The 17,467-nt window shown below is 41.1% G+C and overlaps 2 protein-coding genes across 2 annotated transcripts; one reads left to right on the forward strand and one right to left on the reverse strand.

Annotated features, from left to right (window-relative positions):
• Positions 1 to 214: 214 nt before the first annotated feature.
• On the forward strand, positions 215 to 3,438 carry LOC110496957 (gap junction alpha-9 protein-like). Its single transcript, XM_090209300.1, has one exon. The coding sequence runs from the start codon at positions 1,791 to 1,793 to the stop codon at positions 3,339 to 3,341; it is 1,551 nt and encodes a 516-aa protein (XP_090065426.1). The 5' UTR covers positions 215 to 1,790; the 3' UTR covers positions 3,342 to 3,438.
• Positions 3,439 to 4,924: 1,486 nt separating this feature from the next.
• LOC110496688 (c-Myc-binding protein) lies at positions 4,925 to 8,121 on the reverse strand. Its single transcript, XM_021572716.3, has 5 exons — positions 7,731 to 8,121; positions 7,277 to 7,349; positions 6,166 to 6,214; positions 5,411 to 5,540; positions 4,925 to 5,206 (listed from the first exon to the last, which is right to left on the reverse strand). The coding sequence occupies exons 1-5, from the start codon at positions 7,743 to 7,745 to the stop codon at positions 5,162 to 5,164; spliced, it is 312 nt and encodes a 103-aa protein (XP_021428391.3). The 5' UTR covers positions 7,746 to 8,121; the 3' UTR covers positions 4,925 to 5,161.
• Positions 8,122 to 17,467: the final 9,346 nt, after the last annotated feature.

Consider the following 17,467-nt stretch of genomic DNA (forward strand, 5'->3'; position numbering starts at 1 on the left):
CAATCTACAGTTATGTATTAAGAAAACATGTATTGCATAATATATGTTACTAATAACTGATACAGAGTATTGTTTAATCTGTTGTAGGTTTCAAAGGTTCATTCCAAAAGGCCAAAGTGTATTGATTGACGGTGTGTGGTTATCAATGATCAATAACTTATCATGGCCCATGGATAAATAAAAGAAAATGAGCTTTCCTATTCAGTCCGTCTCACTATGAAACATCAAGAAATTCACACATTCTGCAATTGGTTACCAACAGTAGTTTATTGAGAGTTGAGTTTGATCCAACTGTCATTCTCCAAATTGAGTAATTCTGCAACACAATTCTGACACATGAGAATACAGTGACTTGATGAATAATAGGAATGAATAGTATCCTAATTGTTTTGTACTTATTCCCAAAGTAGACACCACTTAGTAACCACTGGCAGGCATATCAATCCACTTCAGATATATTTGACCTAATGGATTTTTACTTTAACTGCTGGCTCCCCATAGAGATGCACTCAGAGCCACTGGAGCCAAAAGGGGGTAAGCCAGTGCTCTGGCTCAGTGTCTGTGTGTCGGACAGACCACATCATATTCCACTACAGGCATCACAGGGTAGAGCGCCACCGAGGGTCACAGGGGTTTGAGGTCCTCTGAGAGCAGCCACAAATAGACAAACGATTGAATATTTTGGCGGTCCCCTATTACCCGATGTCCTGCAGGGCTCCCCACCACCGGCAGTCCGTTCATACTGCTGCAAGGTAAATGACAACTAATAGTATAATTGATTTTTCTTGGCAGGCTATAAAGTTCTCACCAACCCTGGCCAACGGGCTGCTTTTTGCTTTGTTTTCATTTAAATCAGCGGTGGGAGTTCTGGGCTGGGTATCCTATGGTTTACTAAGAAGATAAAGAGATTGACAATGAGCACAGGATTGTATCAAACGTCCAAATTTTTTTGTTCTAAAATGTCTGTTTATGTGCATATTATTTCCCCAATGAAAGGTAAGTTTACTTGTGTGATTTTAGATTTGAGTTTTAACTTGCTTTTCCCACCAAGAGGTCTCCTGATTTAAACTCACAAAGACCACTGCATTCTGATTCATATAATTTGCATTTTTTTTTTGGGGGGGGGGGGGGGGGGGGGGTGATCATTTTTTTCTGTAACTAGTCAATTATTATTTCATTTGATGTTGTATGACCTAATGATCATTCAATTAGGACTAGTGGTTATCATTAGTCCTTGATTAGCAAGTGATATAATGATTATTAAAGAGACAAATCAGCAGTTGAAACAATAAGTGTTTTTCCCACCTGTTTCATTAAAACGCTGAGGGATGGGGCTGGACATTTTTTTAACCACTCTCAAATTCATACAGAACTATGGATGCAAGGACTGACAATCCATGATATCAACATTATAGTTTTAACAATTTTTTGAGGCTGTATAGTGTTTGTTTACGTTTAATTTGTTAAAAAAAACATTAGGAGCAAAACAAGCTTATTATTTTGGGTTCTGACAGGGTACGACAGTTGAATTAAGCTCATGAGGCATTTATAAAAGTTATATTCTTCAAGAATCAATGGGTACATATCCTTAATTTAGAAATGCCAAAATGGATGTAGGAATGTCAGGTTTCCCCTTTTATATCATCGTCAATTCTGCTTTATAATAAACATTGATTGTCCATAATGTCTGTCCATGTATTATTGACCTCACCCTACACTTCATCTCGACAATCCATTTCCTGCTTTTTAACATATAATTTTCCCCATTAATTAGCAAGACCCGCGTGAAGATGGGAGATTGGAACTTCCTGGGTGGGATCTTGGAGGAAGTGCATATCCACTCCACCATGGTGGGAAAGATCTGGCTGACCATCCTGTTCATCTTCCGGATGCTGGTGCTTGGCGTCGCTGCAGAGGACGTGTGGAACGACGAGCAGACCGACTTCATCTGCAACACCGAACAGCCAGGGTGCCGCAACGTGTGTTACGACCGAGCCTTCCCCATCTCACTCATCCGCTACTGGGTGCTGCAGGTCATCTTCGTCTCCTCACCCTCTCTGGTTTACATGGGCCACGCTATCTATCAGCTGCGAGCTCTGGAGAAGACGCGCCACACTAACAGGGCAGCATTGCGTCGGGAGCTGGAGGCAGTGGCCGTGGAGCTGATCGAGGTGCGGAGACGCATCGAGAGGGAGATGAGACAGCTGGATCTGGGGAAGCTCAACAAGGCCCCGCTGAGAGGGTCCCTGCTACAGACCTATGTGGCCCACATCGTCACCCGCTCTGTGGTGGAGGTGGGCTTCATGATGGGCCAGTACCTCCTCTACGGCCATCACCTGGACACTTTGTTTAAGTGCGAGAGGGAGCCGTGCCCAAATGTGGTGGACTGCTTTGTCTCCAGGCCCACGGAAAAGACTGTCTTCATGATGTTCATGCAGGGCATCGCTGCCGTCTCCCTCTTCCTCAGCCTGTTGGAGATCACGCACCTGAGCTACAGGAAGCTTAAGAAGGGCATCCTGGCCTACCACCCACACCTGAAGGATGACTACTACCGTAGCAAATCCAAAAGAAACTCTGACGTCAAACAAGTTAACATGGGGGGATCCTCTGGGGGCTGCAAGCCTGTTATCCCCAGCGGACCCAGTGGGTACACACTCCTGATAGAGAAACAGGGCAACGGACCGACGCATTCCCTCCTCAATGCCTCCTCTGCCTTTGTTCCTATTCAGGTGGACCCTGGTGTCAAGCCATGTACAGACAGTCACGATACAGCCAGTAAGGAGGCAGTGCCAAGTCCTGAGCACAACAGCAACTCAAAGAACATCAACCGTGAGACGACACGCTCTGCCCTTGTGGACAAGAAGGATGAGCCAGAGGATCTTGTCGTGCATCCTCTTCCCCACCATGTAGATCCTCTCACCCACCACATGGACTTCACAGGGTCACGGGGCTCTGAGTACCCCACCCTACCCGTGCTACCCTTGATGGATGCCTCCTCATGCCCGACCCTTTCGGTCATTGCAAGAAAACCACGGAGGGTCAGCGCCCCCTGGAACTGTTCCACTGTGGTGGAGGGGAATGGCTCAGACAGTGGGGACTCCTTCCCTGGGACTATAAGCATGAAGCCACGCTGTAGCTTTGCTGCCAGCCGAGCCAGGGCCTTCTCTAAGCCGGACATCAAGAGACTCAGCAGGCCCCAGAGCCAAGACTCAATAGAACTGAGATCAGTGTCTCAGCACAGCCGCGATGGCAACAGCCCTCTCGTCTGCTCTCCCAACCGCCGAATGTCACTGGCAAGTAACGGCAGCAGCAGGCGAGCTCCAGGCGACCTGCAGATCTAAGGTTTATTACCTTGTCTCATCATGTCACAAGAAATTGTTACGATGTTGGGGCTCCGAGTGGCGCAGCGGTCATTACAGACCCTGGTTCAATTCCACGCTGTATCACAATAAGCCGTGATTGGGAGTCCCATAGGGTGGCGCACAATTGGCCCAGCGTTGTCCGGGTTAGGGGAAGGTTTGGCTGGGGTAGGCCGTCACTGTAAATAGGATTTTTTTCTTAACTTGCCTAATTAATTAAAGGTTAAATAAAAAAAAATAGGCTATGCTTCAGGGTACACTGTTACTGTGTTAGTTAAGTGTGCCCTGAAGTGTAGCCTATAAGAAATGATATTATTCCATAGAATTGCAGTTCTTGAGACAGTGCTGTTTTTCTGTCAGTGAAGTTGAGTACACAGTATTACCGTTAAGATAAACTGCTCTGGGCCCAGGCCACAATGCATTTTGTCAGAGTCTGGTTTTATCCACCAAGTTTTCACCTGTTATTTTCAGAAGACAAAAAGCAAAGCAGAATTTTGCAATGGAAAACACTTAGTACATCTAGATAAAAAGACAGACATTGTTGACAGGTCTGTTTTAGTTTGAAGGACTTTCATTGCATTGCGTGCATTTAAATGCAAGGCTTACAGCAATGAACCAAGGGCAATGGAAAGCAGAATCAGAAAATCTATATCCTTTAGGCTGTAATTCGCAATTACGTAACACAAAACTCAATCAATGATATTCATTGGAAAGAATGTGTTAACAAGGAAAAAGTTTCAAAGCATGATTTCCTCAATATTGTATTTAAGGTATTGTACTTTTAAAAAGCACAATAACCAAGTGAATTTGACTTTACAATTTAAATTGGTGGCTGGAGTTCACTAGCTACCAATCTAATCAGAGGACATTTCCCCAGTGACATAATCTAATTTGAGTATCAGCCCAATTGACAGTTTCTTTGCTCATGATATAGGCTACTGGCCAACTTTATTTACACTATCCAATGAACAACAAAGCAACAGCTTATTTCAGTTCAACTATAATTGAACTACTACAACAATGTAGTCTTTGGCTAAACCAGTTACATAATATTTTCAACTTGTTCTGTTTTCTTTCAGGTCGGGATACTGCAGATGTCCTCCATCCTGAAAAAGCGTTGATATTGTGGCACAAAGCCCACTAATCATTTGACAATATAAATTAGACATTTTGATTGGGAGGAAATGGGACTGATTTTGAATAGGTCTATTGCTTATATGAAGCTGTACTTTGTTTTTTACTAAACACTACATCATACATTGATTTGTATATTCACAATTGTATAATCATTTTACTTGATAAAATAAAGTACTAATATTCTTGAATTACTAATGAGATGATATTTTAACATAATTCTATTACAGAGATATAAAAATTTAAATCCAAAACAGCAAGAGGCAAGAAAATTGGCTTTGAACGCTAAGCCCATACTGGACCAGAAGTAGTAGGCCTGTTGTCACGGTGACCCTGTGTGTGTGGCAGTTAAATGAATAGGTGAATAGGCAAGGATCAGTTGGGAATTCCATCTAGAGATACATCAACACAATAAGTTTTTATGAAGAATATTTGCTGAAAATAGTATTTATTGACTTGAAATTGGAGAGAAACAGTTGACGCTTTAGATTGAACAAGTGCCTGTACACAGAAAATACTACTTAACAAAAAGACATTGCTTTTGCAATTACAAAAAAAACAGTTTTTCCATCCTTGGGTATAGTGTCATTATACTACTAAGAAATAACAAAAAAAGTGCCTTTTTTCTCTCAAAACAGTGGACAAAAAGAACAATTCAACCACCTCCGCTACTCTGCTGCTCCATCCTCGGGTGCTGGTTCATACTGCAGAAGCTGTAAAACAAGGTAGAGAAAAGTCTGGTATTTGCAATGTACCGGGATTAGATTTTTTGGGGGAATTTAGGAGTGGTTTCCCCGGATACAGATTAAGTCTAGTTCTGGGCTAAAAAAGAAACAAGATCAATGGAGAATCTAAACTTAATCTGGGTCCAGGAAACAAAGCCTTGAATTTAGGAAAAAAATTAAATTCTCTCTGACCCTGTTTCTGAGGTCTTTGTTTTCCTCCATGAGCAGATCCCACTTCTGCTGTAGCTCAGTTAGCTCCAGACGAAGGGCCTCCGTGTCTCCTGGCTCAGCACCAGCCACACCAAGGTGATGCTTTAGAAAGCTGGGGTTAGGTGAAGGCTAGTCTAAACTTGTTGTTGTAGCTACCGTGAACAAGAAGTGATTGAGATGGGGAGATAGAGGAGAGCTGCTGGTGCATAGAATGGAAAGTGGTGTAAATCAGGGTTTGAACCCATATCACCAGAGCACCACCACTCCGGCCAGCCACTGTCAAAAATGTGATTTTCCTGTGTTTTATATATTTCCACACTATGAGGTTGGCATAATGCTGTGAAATGAGAATAATGATAATGTAAGAGCTGTTTGAAAAGGCCACCTGAGATTTCAGCCTGTTTTGGTGGGGTGGAGTTTTGGCCTGCCTGGTGACATCACCCGGCGGTAAATGAGTTAATAGACCAATAAGAAAAAGAGCCTTTAAAAGACGTCACATGAACAACGACAATTTTAGACGATACTACTGTAACGTACACAAAGTCTACGCTTGATCGTTTTGCACCGGGGGGGGGGGCACTATTCATCAGATTTCAGGCAAGGTATACTCTCTCTGCCCAACGCTATGAGTGACTAGCTGAATCAGCAAGCAACATCTGCACCAACGGGATCAGTTGAGACGGCGGTCATGGTTGTCATCATATTGGAATATTAATCAAACCAAGACAAAAGGATACTCCAAAGCATTATTAGGTTTATCTGGCTCCTCGTACAGGGCGACCAACACTGCAAACAGCAATACAGTTGTTATGGATATTGGTTGTGATATGTGAGTCAAAGGTTTTGTTATAGACCAGGGGTGTCAAACAGGTTTTGCCCTGGGGGGTAAGGTCCCATAGGGCCTCACTGAATACGTGTTATACATCCTCACCGTGAAAAATAGCAAAAAAAAATTTAAAAAAGAGTAATCATCGATGTTTGTATTCGATGCTCCCCGACTGTCTAGTTTTCATTTCGGTGATTATAGCTGAACGAAGTCAAGAAACGGTATGAATTTAGGTGTATTAAAATGTATACAGCGTTTCAATTTGTTTTTTTTTTTTGTGTATTTTTGTCATGGGCGATAGGTAGCCTTGCGGTTAAAGGGAAAACATGTTTAATGTCTACTTCATTGTCTTTTTTATACTACAAAACATATACCTACGCCATTTTCACTTATGTTAATGTTGAGGTGGTGCTGGAGATTATGAATGAGAAATATAGGTTTTTCAATTACATCAACTAATTTGTAGACCATTAGTATTGCCTACTAATGATTGGTCAAAAAAAATAAATAAAAAAAATCACCCGATACACACCGATGATGTCATTGTAAACACTTATCTACCATTTTCACATATGTTGATGTTGGGGTGGTGCTGGAGTACCTATGACGTTGAAAAAAGGTTAAGTTTCCCTTTAAGAGCATTTCGGCCAGTAACCAAATGGCCACTGGTTCGAATCCCTGAGCCGACAAATCTGGCGATGTGCCCTGGAGCAAGGCACTTAACCCTAATTGCTCCTGTAAGTTGATCTGGATAAGATGTTATGCTAAATGACTAAAATGTAAATCTAAAATGTTAAAGTGTGAGTTTTTTTTGCAACTCAAATCACATGCGGGCCATATTGGACACCCTTGCCTATGTTTGACACCCCTGCTATAGACTATGCAAGTGGTTAGGATTTGGAATCAAAATGATTAACATTTATTCACAAAATCAAAGTATACCGCTTGAGAAACTTTAGACTTTATGCATATTAAAAATAAACTTTGCCAGTAATGTTCTTCCATTTCTGAAAGAGGCCTACCATTGGTGAGACTGTCAAGAACTCCAGCTTTTTCCAAATACCTTCGAAATTGTTCTCTCTTGGACTCGGAAGCCTGTGAAATCAACAATGATGAGAAGAATCAAAAGACTAACAAAACATTTTTTTTGCATAGGCTATTTAAAGCTGTAGCTAGATAACTCTACTTCAGTTTCTTTTGAACGTTTCCAGGCAGGTAGAATACAAATATATATATATATATATATATATATATATATATATATATATATATATATATGCCTAAACTTTGAAAACAAATAGTTTAACTCGCACAACCACACAGCTGATTCCAATAAAGGAGCGCTACCCAAGATAAAGTAACCAATGAATGCAGTTAGTTAGCTAACTTAGTTTACAAAGTAACACGTGAAAACATAGGACATGAAAGAAATATTTTCAAACCACTGTTCATTGAAGAACAGTTTCGTATACTTACTCTGTAATGGGCCATTATTGCGAACAGATATGTAGCGTTAGGATGATTAAAGGTTAGTAAACTAGCTAGCTAATCAACGCAACAGCCGACAAGACCCAGAGCCAGAGTGCAAACAAAGCAATTTCTCCCACAGTGGTGCGGTTGCTACAACGACAGAAACGACAACAAAACAATTATCTGGACTGTGAATTATGGGATAAAATGTCAATGATTGATGATGTTCTAATATGAAGATGGACTTTTCTATACTCTGTCGGTTACTTCACTATTTGCTATTCAATAAATGAAACTGAAACTGAGCTACTTGTGTAAAAGGCAAAACCCCCTAGCTATATATTTGGCGCCATCTCTTGGCCATGTAGTGAAACAGCGTTTGCCTGGAGCACCAATGAGATTGAGGAAGCGGGGGAAAATACAGTTCATGGCGGAAATGAGACGAAACAGACAAATTGACGCTCGTCACTAGTTACCACAGCCACAAAGTTGAAAAAAATAAAGTTCTAAGTCAAAAATTGCATGAAAACAAAAATGTGCTTTTAGGTCTTAATTTAATTTTAGGCATAATGTTAGTAGTGTGATTAGGGTTAGTGCTAAACAGCGCACTTGCACTTGATATACGATTTTAGGCTATGAATGAGAAAGTGAATGTCATTTCCAAACGTTTAACTCAGTCTTATGCTGCTTTGCGAACTATTAACAGCAAGGTTTGCATTTGGCGATGTTAAATTCATTCGCACATAACGTATTAACAAAAGCAATCACAGCGAAAGTTAATACATGTAGGCCCTTCATATATAAACTATGAGCAGCACTTTGTTAAATTTATCGAATCAGTTAATGTTTTTTTGCTCAAACTGCGAGCAACACTTGTCAAAGTCAGACATACATCTCTCAAAACACAGGGATGTCGATTCGCACAGGACTAGTATTATCAGAGGATTTTGGAGTTAGCAACAAAAAAAAACATTAGGTTATTCTGTCTGGAATTGTTACTCTACTGCCGTGTAACAATTATTGACATGGCAGATTCGGACGGGACTAAAATGACAGATTTTGTGTGTTGTGCTCGTGTACATAATGACATTACTCGAGCTCGCCCAGTAAAACTAACCCCGTCCGAATAGGGCTTTATATCCTGTTTCCCATATACACATCTACCTCCATCATTCCAATATCCCTGCACGTTGTAAATATGGTATTGGAACTGACCCTGTGTATATAGTATGCTTACTGTTTTTTCCTAGTATTACATTGTTATTGATTGTTGCATTGCTGGGTTTTGAGTTTACAAGAAATGTACTCCACTGTACTTGCTCATGTGACATTAAAAAGGCGGGGTTTAACCATAATTGTGATTTTGTGATAACTAGTGATGACCCTAGTTGACAAACTCACACTTGGGAGTGCTTGGAAGCAGAATTACAGTGTAAATTAATGTTGACTTTGGCACTAAAATGCTGGTATTTATTTCGTAGTGAATACACCATATAACAACAACACTATAAATTATTTTCAAGTCACGAATTGGTTGTCAACTAAACCAGTGCTAGCTAAACACGATAGAATTTGATCAGTGGATTTAACAGCTGCTAGCGGGCAGATTTGAGGCAAATGTCGATTCAGTACGAAGATCCTGTGCAGGCAGGGAGATATGGTGTTGTACAATCTTTCGCAAATGATTAAGGCTACGGAGTGGAGGAACCAGATATCGAGAACACGTCAGGTGACAGTAAACCAAGGACTGCGGAGAAGTGGTAAATCGTACATTCAAAGGGTTTGTTGTGTTCCTAGTTCAGGTTAGTTATACAATGAGCCTGTGCATCGTTGCCGCCTAGTCATACAAACTATAATGTTTATGCATGGCACACGACTCAAATTGATAAACTAGCTAGTCAAGTCATCTACACTAAAAGGCTCTATTGTTTATCTGATGTCTGAAGTGGCCGTACAGCATTTACTGCGATGCAGACGTGAGGGCTGTCCTACTTCTTGCACTTAAACGGAGCAGAGCTACGGTGATGGAAATTGTCAAGGAAGTGTGTTTGTACAGGATTTACCGCCCCCACCTACCGTCAACCAATCATGTCAATGCGGAGCTATACGGTGCCCTCCACAGAATGTTAGAGGCCATGCTGTACAGAGCTTGATTTGGCCACTGCGTGTCTCTGGCAGATTCGCAATTGCGTCACACCCGCTACACGAAGCCTCCGACCACATTTCGGATCAAGCATAAATTTGCTTTGTCTATTGTGCTCCACTATCCAGGTTGTATTCCACAAGATGTCGCCAAACGAGACCCTGTTCTTGGAGAGCACCAACAAAATCTACAATGTTGACATCTCCAGTAGCTCTTTCGTCAATTTCCAAATCTGGGATTTGCCTGGTCAAGTGGACTATGAGATGATCTTCAGGGGTACGGGGGCTTTGATCGTGTCATTGATGCTCAAGTGAGACTATTAGAACAGTTAGATGTTGCACTACCCATGGCAAACATTGAGAAGGCTGTATAGCCTACAGTTTCAGATTTGTATGTAATTAATTAAATAGGTGACTCTCCTCTGCTTAGATGGGTTTGTCTTTGTTACTTTTTTGACCGGACCAGGGCCTGGTCAAAAGTAGTGCACTATATAGGGCAGGGGTGGACAACTCCAGTCCCCGAGGGCCTGATTGGTGTCACACTGTTTCTCCATCCGTAACAAACACAGCTGATTAATCACATTGCATTCTAAACTGAAGATCATGACTGGGTGATTATTAGAGTCAGGTGTGTTGACTGAGGCTGGGTTGAAAAACTGTGACACCAATCAGGACCTCGAGGACTGGAATTGCCCACCCGATATAGGGGATAGGGCGCCATTCAGGACAACCATTATGATTATATGGTTTGTCAATCATCTGACAACCCATTGGGTTGATTCTGCTGGTTCTACCATTGTGAGATTATGCTTGCATTGCTTTGTTCTGCTTTAGAGTGCAAATGGAGTGAATCATATCTAATATGTTGTCAGATGCCATAAGGTTATAAATACCTTGTTTTTTTTAGTATATAAAAAAAAATAGAGTAAATTAAGCATTTAAATGGTTTGAATTACAAGAGAAATGTGAATGTCTCCCACAACATTTTTCTGAAATTGTGTGAAGCATTAAAGATATTTTTTCATTTGAATATTGTCGTTCATCACTGTAACGTCACCGTTTTAAGCATCCAGTCTACCATTTCGGATCCTATGGTAAATGTATTGTCTTGATCGAAACAAAATTTCCTCAGTGGTTGGAACAACAAGCAACTTGTCTAAATGGAAGAAATTAAGTTTGTTTTGGCTCGTCATGGTGTAAAACTTCCATCCCTCTCCTTGCCCCTACCTGGGCTCGAACCAGGTACACTCTGCACACATCGTTACCCACTGCTCCACAAAAACCGCGACCTTTGCAGAGCAAGGAGAACAACTACTTCAAGGTCTCAGAGCGAGTGACGTCACGGATTGAAACGCTATTAGCGCGCACCACCGCGAGCTAGCTAGCCATTTAACATCGGTTACAATAGCACTGTTGGTGTGTCACTGGGAGCAGTACTGTACATGACTATTGATCTACTAAGGAAAAGAAGCACAAAAAAGCAGAGTATGGTGTCTGTCACCAGGTTACCATCCGATCGTTTTATGCACGTAAAGTACATATTGGATAAAATATAAAGTGTTAACGACAGTCCTGATGGATACAGCAATTTTTTCGGTAAACTTTCCAAATGTCGACAGCAAAAAAATACGCTAGACAAGGTGGGATGTTTTTTTGGCGGTAAAATGAATGACGCGAAATTGGGGGTGGAAACAAATAAACAAATAATAACCATCATATTGAAGTGAGTCACGCGATGACGTCGTGTGGTCCTCCCACTACGACTCGAGAACACGTGCAGTTTATTAGGCTACAGATTAAATAAATTACAATGAATTTCACAGGGTGGTGAAATGCAAGATGATGAGCTTCATGCTACTTTCCAATAAATATCAAGGGTTTTATTCTGGGGACATGATGATCGATGCTTGGCTGTCGTTTGACAAATAAAAAATGATCTAGCTCTTTTGTCCATAATAATCTCCTGCAAGGCTATACCAGCACTGTATCTGCGAGCTGTTGACTAGAGAGCAAATGCCAATCAATATCAAGAGTGGGTACGTTCGCTATATTACGCAACATTCTTTATGACAAAACCATCAGAAGAGTTGAAATAGAAATGGAAACCCATTTCACTTGTATTTTTTTATTTGGTACATGCGAATGTAAAAAGAAACGTTATATTTATGTGCACTACGTCATCACGGACAGACAAGTCAATTTGAAGGAAACACATCAATGGGGGGAACGTTTGCATATTTTATTTAAGCATATTTTATAATATTTGCATGAAAATCTGTCATTAATTGGATGGAAACCTAGATAAAAATTAAGTTTCCATCCACAGTTTTTATGCGAGTAAAGACATACCATATACAAAATGACAGTGATGGATGACAGTGATGGAAACAGAAAGTTACGATACAATTTTACAAATGCCAACAGATCATTTTTTTCAGTGAACATGGTGGGATCTTTTTGTGTCGGTAAGATTAATTATGCCAGTGGAAATGCCTTTATACGTAAATATTGATATAATAATCATAATATTGAAGTAAATCTACCCCCACAGCCTACCTGTACTGTATCTTGGCTAGAGAATACGTGCCAAGACCAAAGTGGGCACATTTTAACACAACAGTTTTTGTGACAAAACTATTAATAGAGTTGAAAATGCGATGGAAACAAATTGAACTTTAGATTTTCATTCCGTATGTGAAAACTTAAGTGAAAAGGTACATTTTGTGTGCACTATGTCATCACTCACAGATTTTTATCTACAGCAAGTCAGTTTGGTGGGAACACACCACTGGTGGGAAAATGTCAATATTTTCTTAATGTAGATTTTAGAATATTCACATGAAAATCTGTCACCAATCAGATGGAAACCGAGCTAGTGTTACTCTACCCGTGACTTTGTCTCAACATTGGTGACCTTACTCTGTGTACAGTTGAAGTCGGAAGTTTACATATACCTTAGCCAAATACATTTAAACTCAGTTTTTCACAATTCCTGACATTTAATCTTAGTAAAAATTCCCTGTCTTGGGTCAGTTAGGATCACCACTTTATTTTAAGAATGTGAAATGTCAGAATAATAGTAGAGAGAATAATTTATTTCAGCTTGTATTTCTTCAATCACATTCCCAGTGGGTCAGAAGATTACATACACTCAATTAGTATTTGGTAGAATTGCCTTTAAATTGTTTAACTTGGGTCAAACATTTCGGGTAGCCTTCCGCAAGCTTCCAACAATAAATTGGGTGAATTTTGGCCCATTCCTCCTGACAGAGCTGGTGTAACTGAGTCAAGTTTGAAGGCCTCCTTGCTCACACACTCTTTTTCAGTTCTGCCCAGAAATGTTCTATGGGATTGAGGTCAGGGCTTTGTGATGGCCACTCCAATACCTTGACTTTGTAGTCCTTAAGCCATTTTACTACAAATTTGGAAGTATGCTTGGGGTCATTGTCCATTTGGAAGACCCATTTGCAACCAAGCTTTAACTTCCTGATTGATGTCTTGAGATGTTGCTTCAATATATCCACATAATTTTCTTTCCTCATGATGCCATCTATTTTGTAAAGTGCACCAGTCCCTCCAGCAGCAAAGCACCCACACAACAGGATACTGCCACCCGTGTGCTTCACGGTTGGGATGGTGTTCTTTTTTTTCATCAGACCAGAGGACATTTCTCCAAAAAGTACGATATTTGTCCCCATGTGCAGTTGTAAACCGTAGTCTGGCTTTTTTATTGCGGTTTTGGAGCAGTGGCTTCTTCCATGCTGAGTGGCCTTTCAGGTTATGTCGATATAGGACTCGTTTTACTGTGGATGTAGATACTTTTGTACCTGTTTCCTCCAGCATCTTCACATGGTCCTTTGTTGTTGTTCTGGGACTGATTTGCACTTTTTGCACCAAAGTACCTTCATCTCTAGGAGACAGAAAGCATCTCCTTCCTGAGTGGTATGACGGCTGCGTGATCCCATGGTGTTTATACTTGCGTACTATTGTTTGCACAGATGAACGTGGTTCCTTCAGGCGTTTGGAAATTGCTCCCAAGGATGAACCAGACTTGTGGAGGTCTACAATTTTGTTTCTGAGGTCTTGGCTAATTTCTTTAGATTTTTCTATGATGTCAAGCAAAGAGGCACTGAGTTTGAAGGTAGGCATTGAAATACATCCACAGGTACACCTCCAATTGACTCACATGATGTCAATTAGCCTATCAGAAGCTTCTAAAGCCATGACATTATATTCTGGAATTTTACAAGCTGTTTAAAGACACAGTCAACTTAGTGTATGTAAACTTCTGACCCACTGGAATTGTGACACAGTGTATTATAAGTGAAATAATCTGTCTGTAAACAATTGTTGGAAAAATGACTTGTGTCATGCACAAATTAGATGTCCTAACCGACTTTCCAAAACTATAGTTTTTTTAAAAGAAATTTGTGGAGTGGTTGAAAAACTAGTTTTAATGACTCCAACCTAAGTATGTAAACTTCCGACTTCGACTGTATATGTATGTGTAACCGATGTGAAATGGCTAGCTAGTTAGCGGTGGTACACGCTAATAGCGTTTCAATCGGTGACGTCACTCGCTCTGAGACCTTGAAGTAGTGGTTTTTGTGTAGCGATGGGTAACGATGCTTCGTGGGTGTCAGTTGTCTTTGTGTGCAGAGGGTCCCTGGTTCAAGGGGTGAGGGGACGGACGAAAGTTATACTGTTACATATGGGACTCCCGAGTGGCGCAGCAGTCTAAGGCACTGCATCTCAGTGCTTGAGGCGTCACTACAGACACCCTGGTTCGACTCCAGGCTGTATCACAACCGGCTGTGATTGGAAGTCCAATAGGGCGGGGGTGTAGGCCGTCATTGTAAATAAGAATGTGTTCTTTAACTGTCTTGTCTGGTTAAATGTTAGATTTCAAAAAGCTTACGTTTAAGATGTTCAAAATGAATGAGCCATGAGTTGTTGTCCCTCAGGTAGATCTTCTGATGTTGGGAATGATTTGGTCAGGTGGTTGATATCAACCATAGAGGATGTTTCATTATTCCATTGCATAATGTGACCCCCCCCCCCCCCCCCCCCCACATTATTTAAATAATTGAAGCATTATAGAACCCCCCTGAAGCACATCCACAAGCTGTTTAACAGAACAGGGTAAACTATCAAGATAACTAGGTTGAAATATGTATGTGACACAACGCCTCGTTAATACTCCACATGTGCTCATACATTTTGTCATGCCTAATGAGTAGTGGCAGGATGGAGCCACATCGTATTGAACGTACATCTCTAATCAACCCCAGACCTGCAGTTTGGAGTGGTGGAAAATGGAAGGTACATATCTTGCTTGCTAGAGGGGGTGATATCTTACTTGCTAGAGTTTCTCAGGGACCAGCAGTTTCTTGTGACCGCAGAGAATGTAATCTGGTGAGTAAATCGGTAAGGAACCCTAATTGAGTCTGAATGAATGACAACACAAAGTTTTTCACCTTTATTTAACCAGGTAAGCTTGTTTGAGAACTAGTTCTCATTTGCAATTGCGACCTGGCCAAGATAAAGCATAGCAGTTCGACACATACAACAACACAGAGTTACACATGGAATGAACAAAACATAATCAACAATACAGTAGAAAAAAAGAAAGCAAAGTCTATATAAAGTGAGTGCAAATTAGGTCAAATAAGGGAGTTAAGGCAATAAATAGGCCATGGAATGGTAGATGTGCAAAAGATGGATGTGCAAGTAGAGATACTGTGGTGCAAAAGGAGCAAAATAAATAAATACAGTATGGGGATGAGGTAGATGGGCTATGAACAGGTGCAGTGATCTGTGAGCTGCTCTGACAGCTGGTCTTAAAGCTAGTGAGGGAGATGGGAATCTCCAGCTTCAGTGATTTTTGCCGTTCGTTCCAGTCAGTGGCAGCAGAGGACTGGAAGGAAAGGCGACCAAAGGAGGAATTGGCTTTGGGGGTGACCAGTGAGATATACCTGCTGGAGCGTGTGCTACGAGTGGGTACTGCTATGGTGACCAGCGAGCTGAGATAGGGTGGGGCTTTACCTAGCAGAGACTTGTAAATAACCTGTAGCCAGTGGGTTTGGCGACGAGTATGAAGCGAGGGCCAGCCAACGAGAGCGTAAAGGTCGCAATGGTGGGTAGTGTATGGGGCTTTGGTGGCAAAACGGATGGCACTGTGATAGACTACATCCAGTTTGCTGAGTAGATTGTTGGAGGCTATTTTATAGATGACATCGCCGAAGTCAAGGATTGGTAGGATGGTCAGTTTTACGAGGGTATGTTTGGCAGCATGAGTGAAGGAAGCTTTGTTGCGAAATAGGAAGCCGATTCTAGATTTCATTTTTGATTGGAGATGCTTAATGTGAGTCTGGAAGGAGAGTTTACAGTCTAGCCAGACACCTAGGTATTTGTAGTTATCCACGTATTCTAAGTCAGAGCCATCCAGAGTAGTGATGCTGGATGGGAGGGCAGGTGCAGGCAATGATCGGTTGAATAGCATGCATTTAGTTTTATTTGCGTTTAAGAGCAGTTGGAGGCCACGGAAGGAGAGTTGTATGGCATTGAAGCTCGTCTGGAGGTCAGTTAACACAGTGTCCAAAGAAGGAAGTATACAGAATGGTGTCGTCGGTGTAGAGGTGGATCAGAGGATCACCAGCAGCAAGAGCGACATCATTGAAAGTAAAGCCTTATGGTAGTTCACTGCTTCAGTTTTTACCCAATCGCTTCTTATCAATCAATATTAGTGCGACATACAGCCTGGTCCCAGATCTGTTTGTGCTCTTGGCAACTCCATTGTTCATGGTCAAGCAAAACATGACATGTCAATTGGGAGTTGACACGATAGTAAAGACTGGCATTCATTCACTCAGGCTAACATAAAGCAGGGACGAAGACATGAGTGGTCTGTGATCCAGAAGTAGCCTATACAGAAGCCTATGGAGTTCTGTTCGTGTTTGACTTTTTCACATTCAAGTCAAAAGCAGCTTCTACAGTGACAACATTGACATGTTGGCTAAAGAAACACGTTTCAAGTTAACGAAAAGCTCAGTAAAGTTTTGTTTGTCTGTGCCATTTGCATTTACTTATGGAAGCCTGTTGACCGCCACCCCCCAAACAATCTGACTTTTGGGGTAAGACTGTTGCTCATGAGGCATTTCCAAGTTACATTCTTCAAGAATCGCTGGTTATATATTCATAATTTAAAATTCAAAAAATATATTAATTAAGTCTCATGTCAACCAGATGTCATCAAACAGGTACCAACTCACATCAACAAAACGGTCCATTCCATTAATATGGAACATTATCACCACAAACTCTCTCTCTCATGAACACTCACACACACACAAACACACACACGTGAGATTGACTATAGGATATACATAAGGTTATCCTTGAAAGTTGAGCACATTGGATTCTAATGATATGTTTAGGCAATCTGTATCTCATAATAATGACTTACTGTCTCATAATGATGACTTACTGTCTCATAATAATGACTTACTGTCTCATAATGATGACTTACTGTCTCATAACTATTACTTACTGTCTCATAATGATGACTTACTATCTCATAACTATTACTTACTGTCTCATAA

Source organism: Oncorhynchus mykiss, chromosome 18, assembly GCF_057628025.1.
Source record: "Oncorhynchus mykiss isolate SJ-2025 chromosome 18, ASM5762802v1, whole genome shotgun sequence".
NCBI classification, from domain to species: domain Eukaryota; kingdom Metazoa; phylum Chordata; class Actinopteri; order Salmoniformes; family Salmonidae; genus Oncorhynchus; species Oncorhynchus mykiss.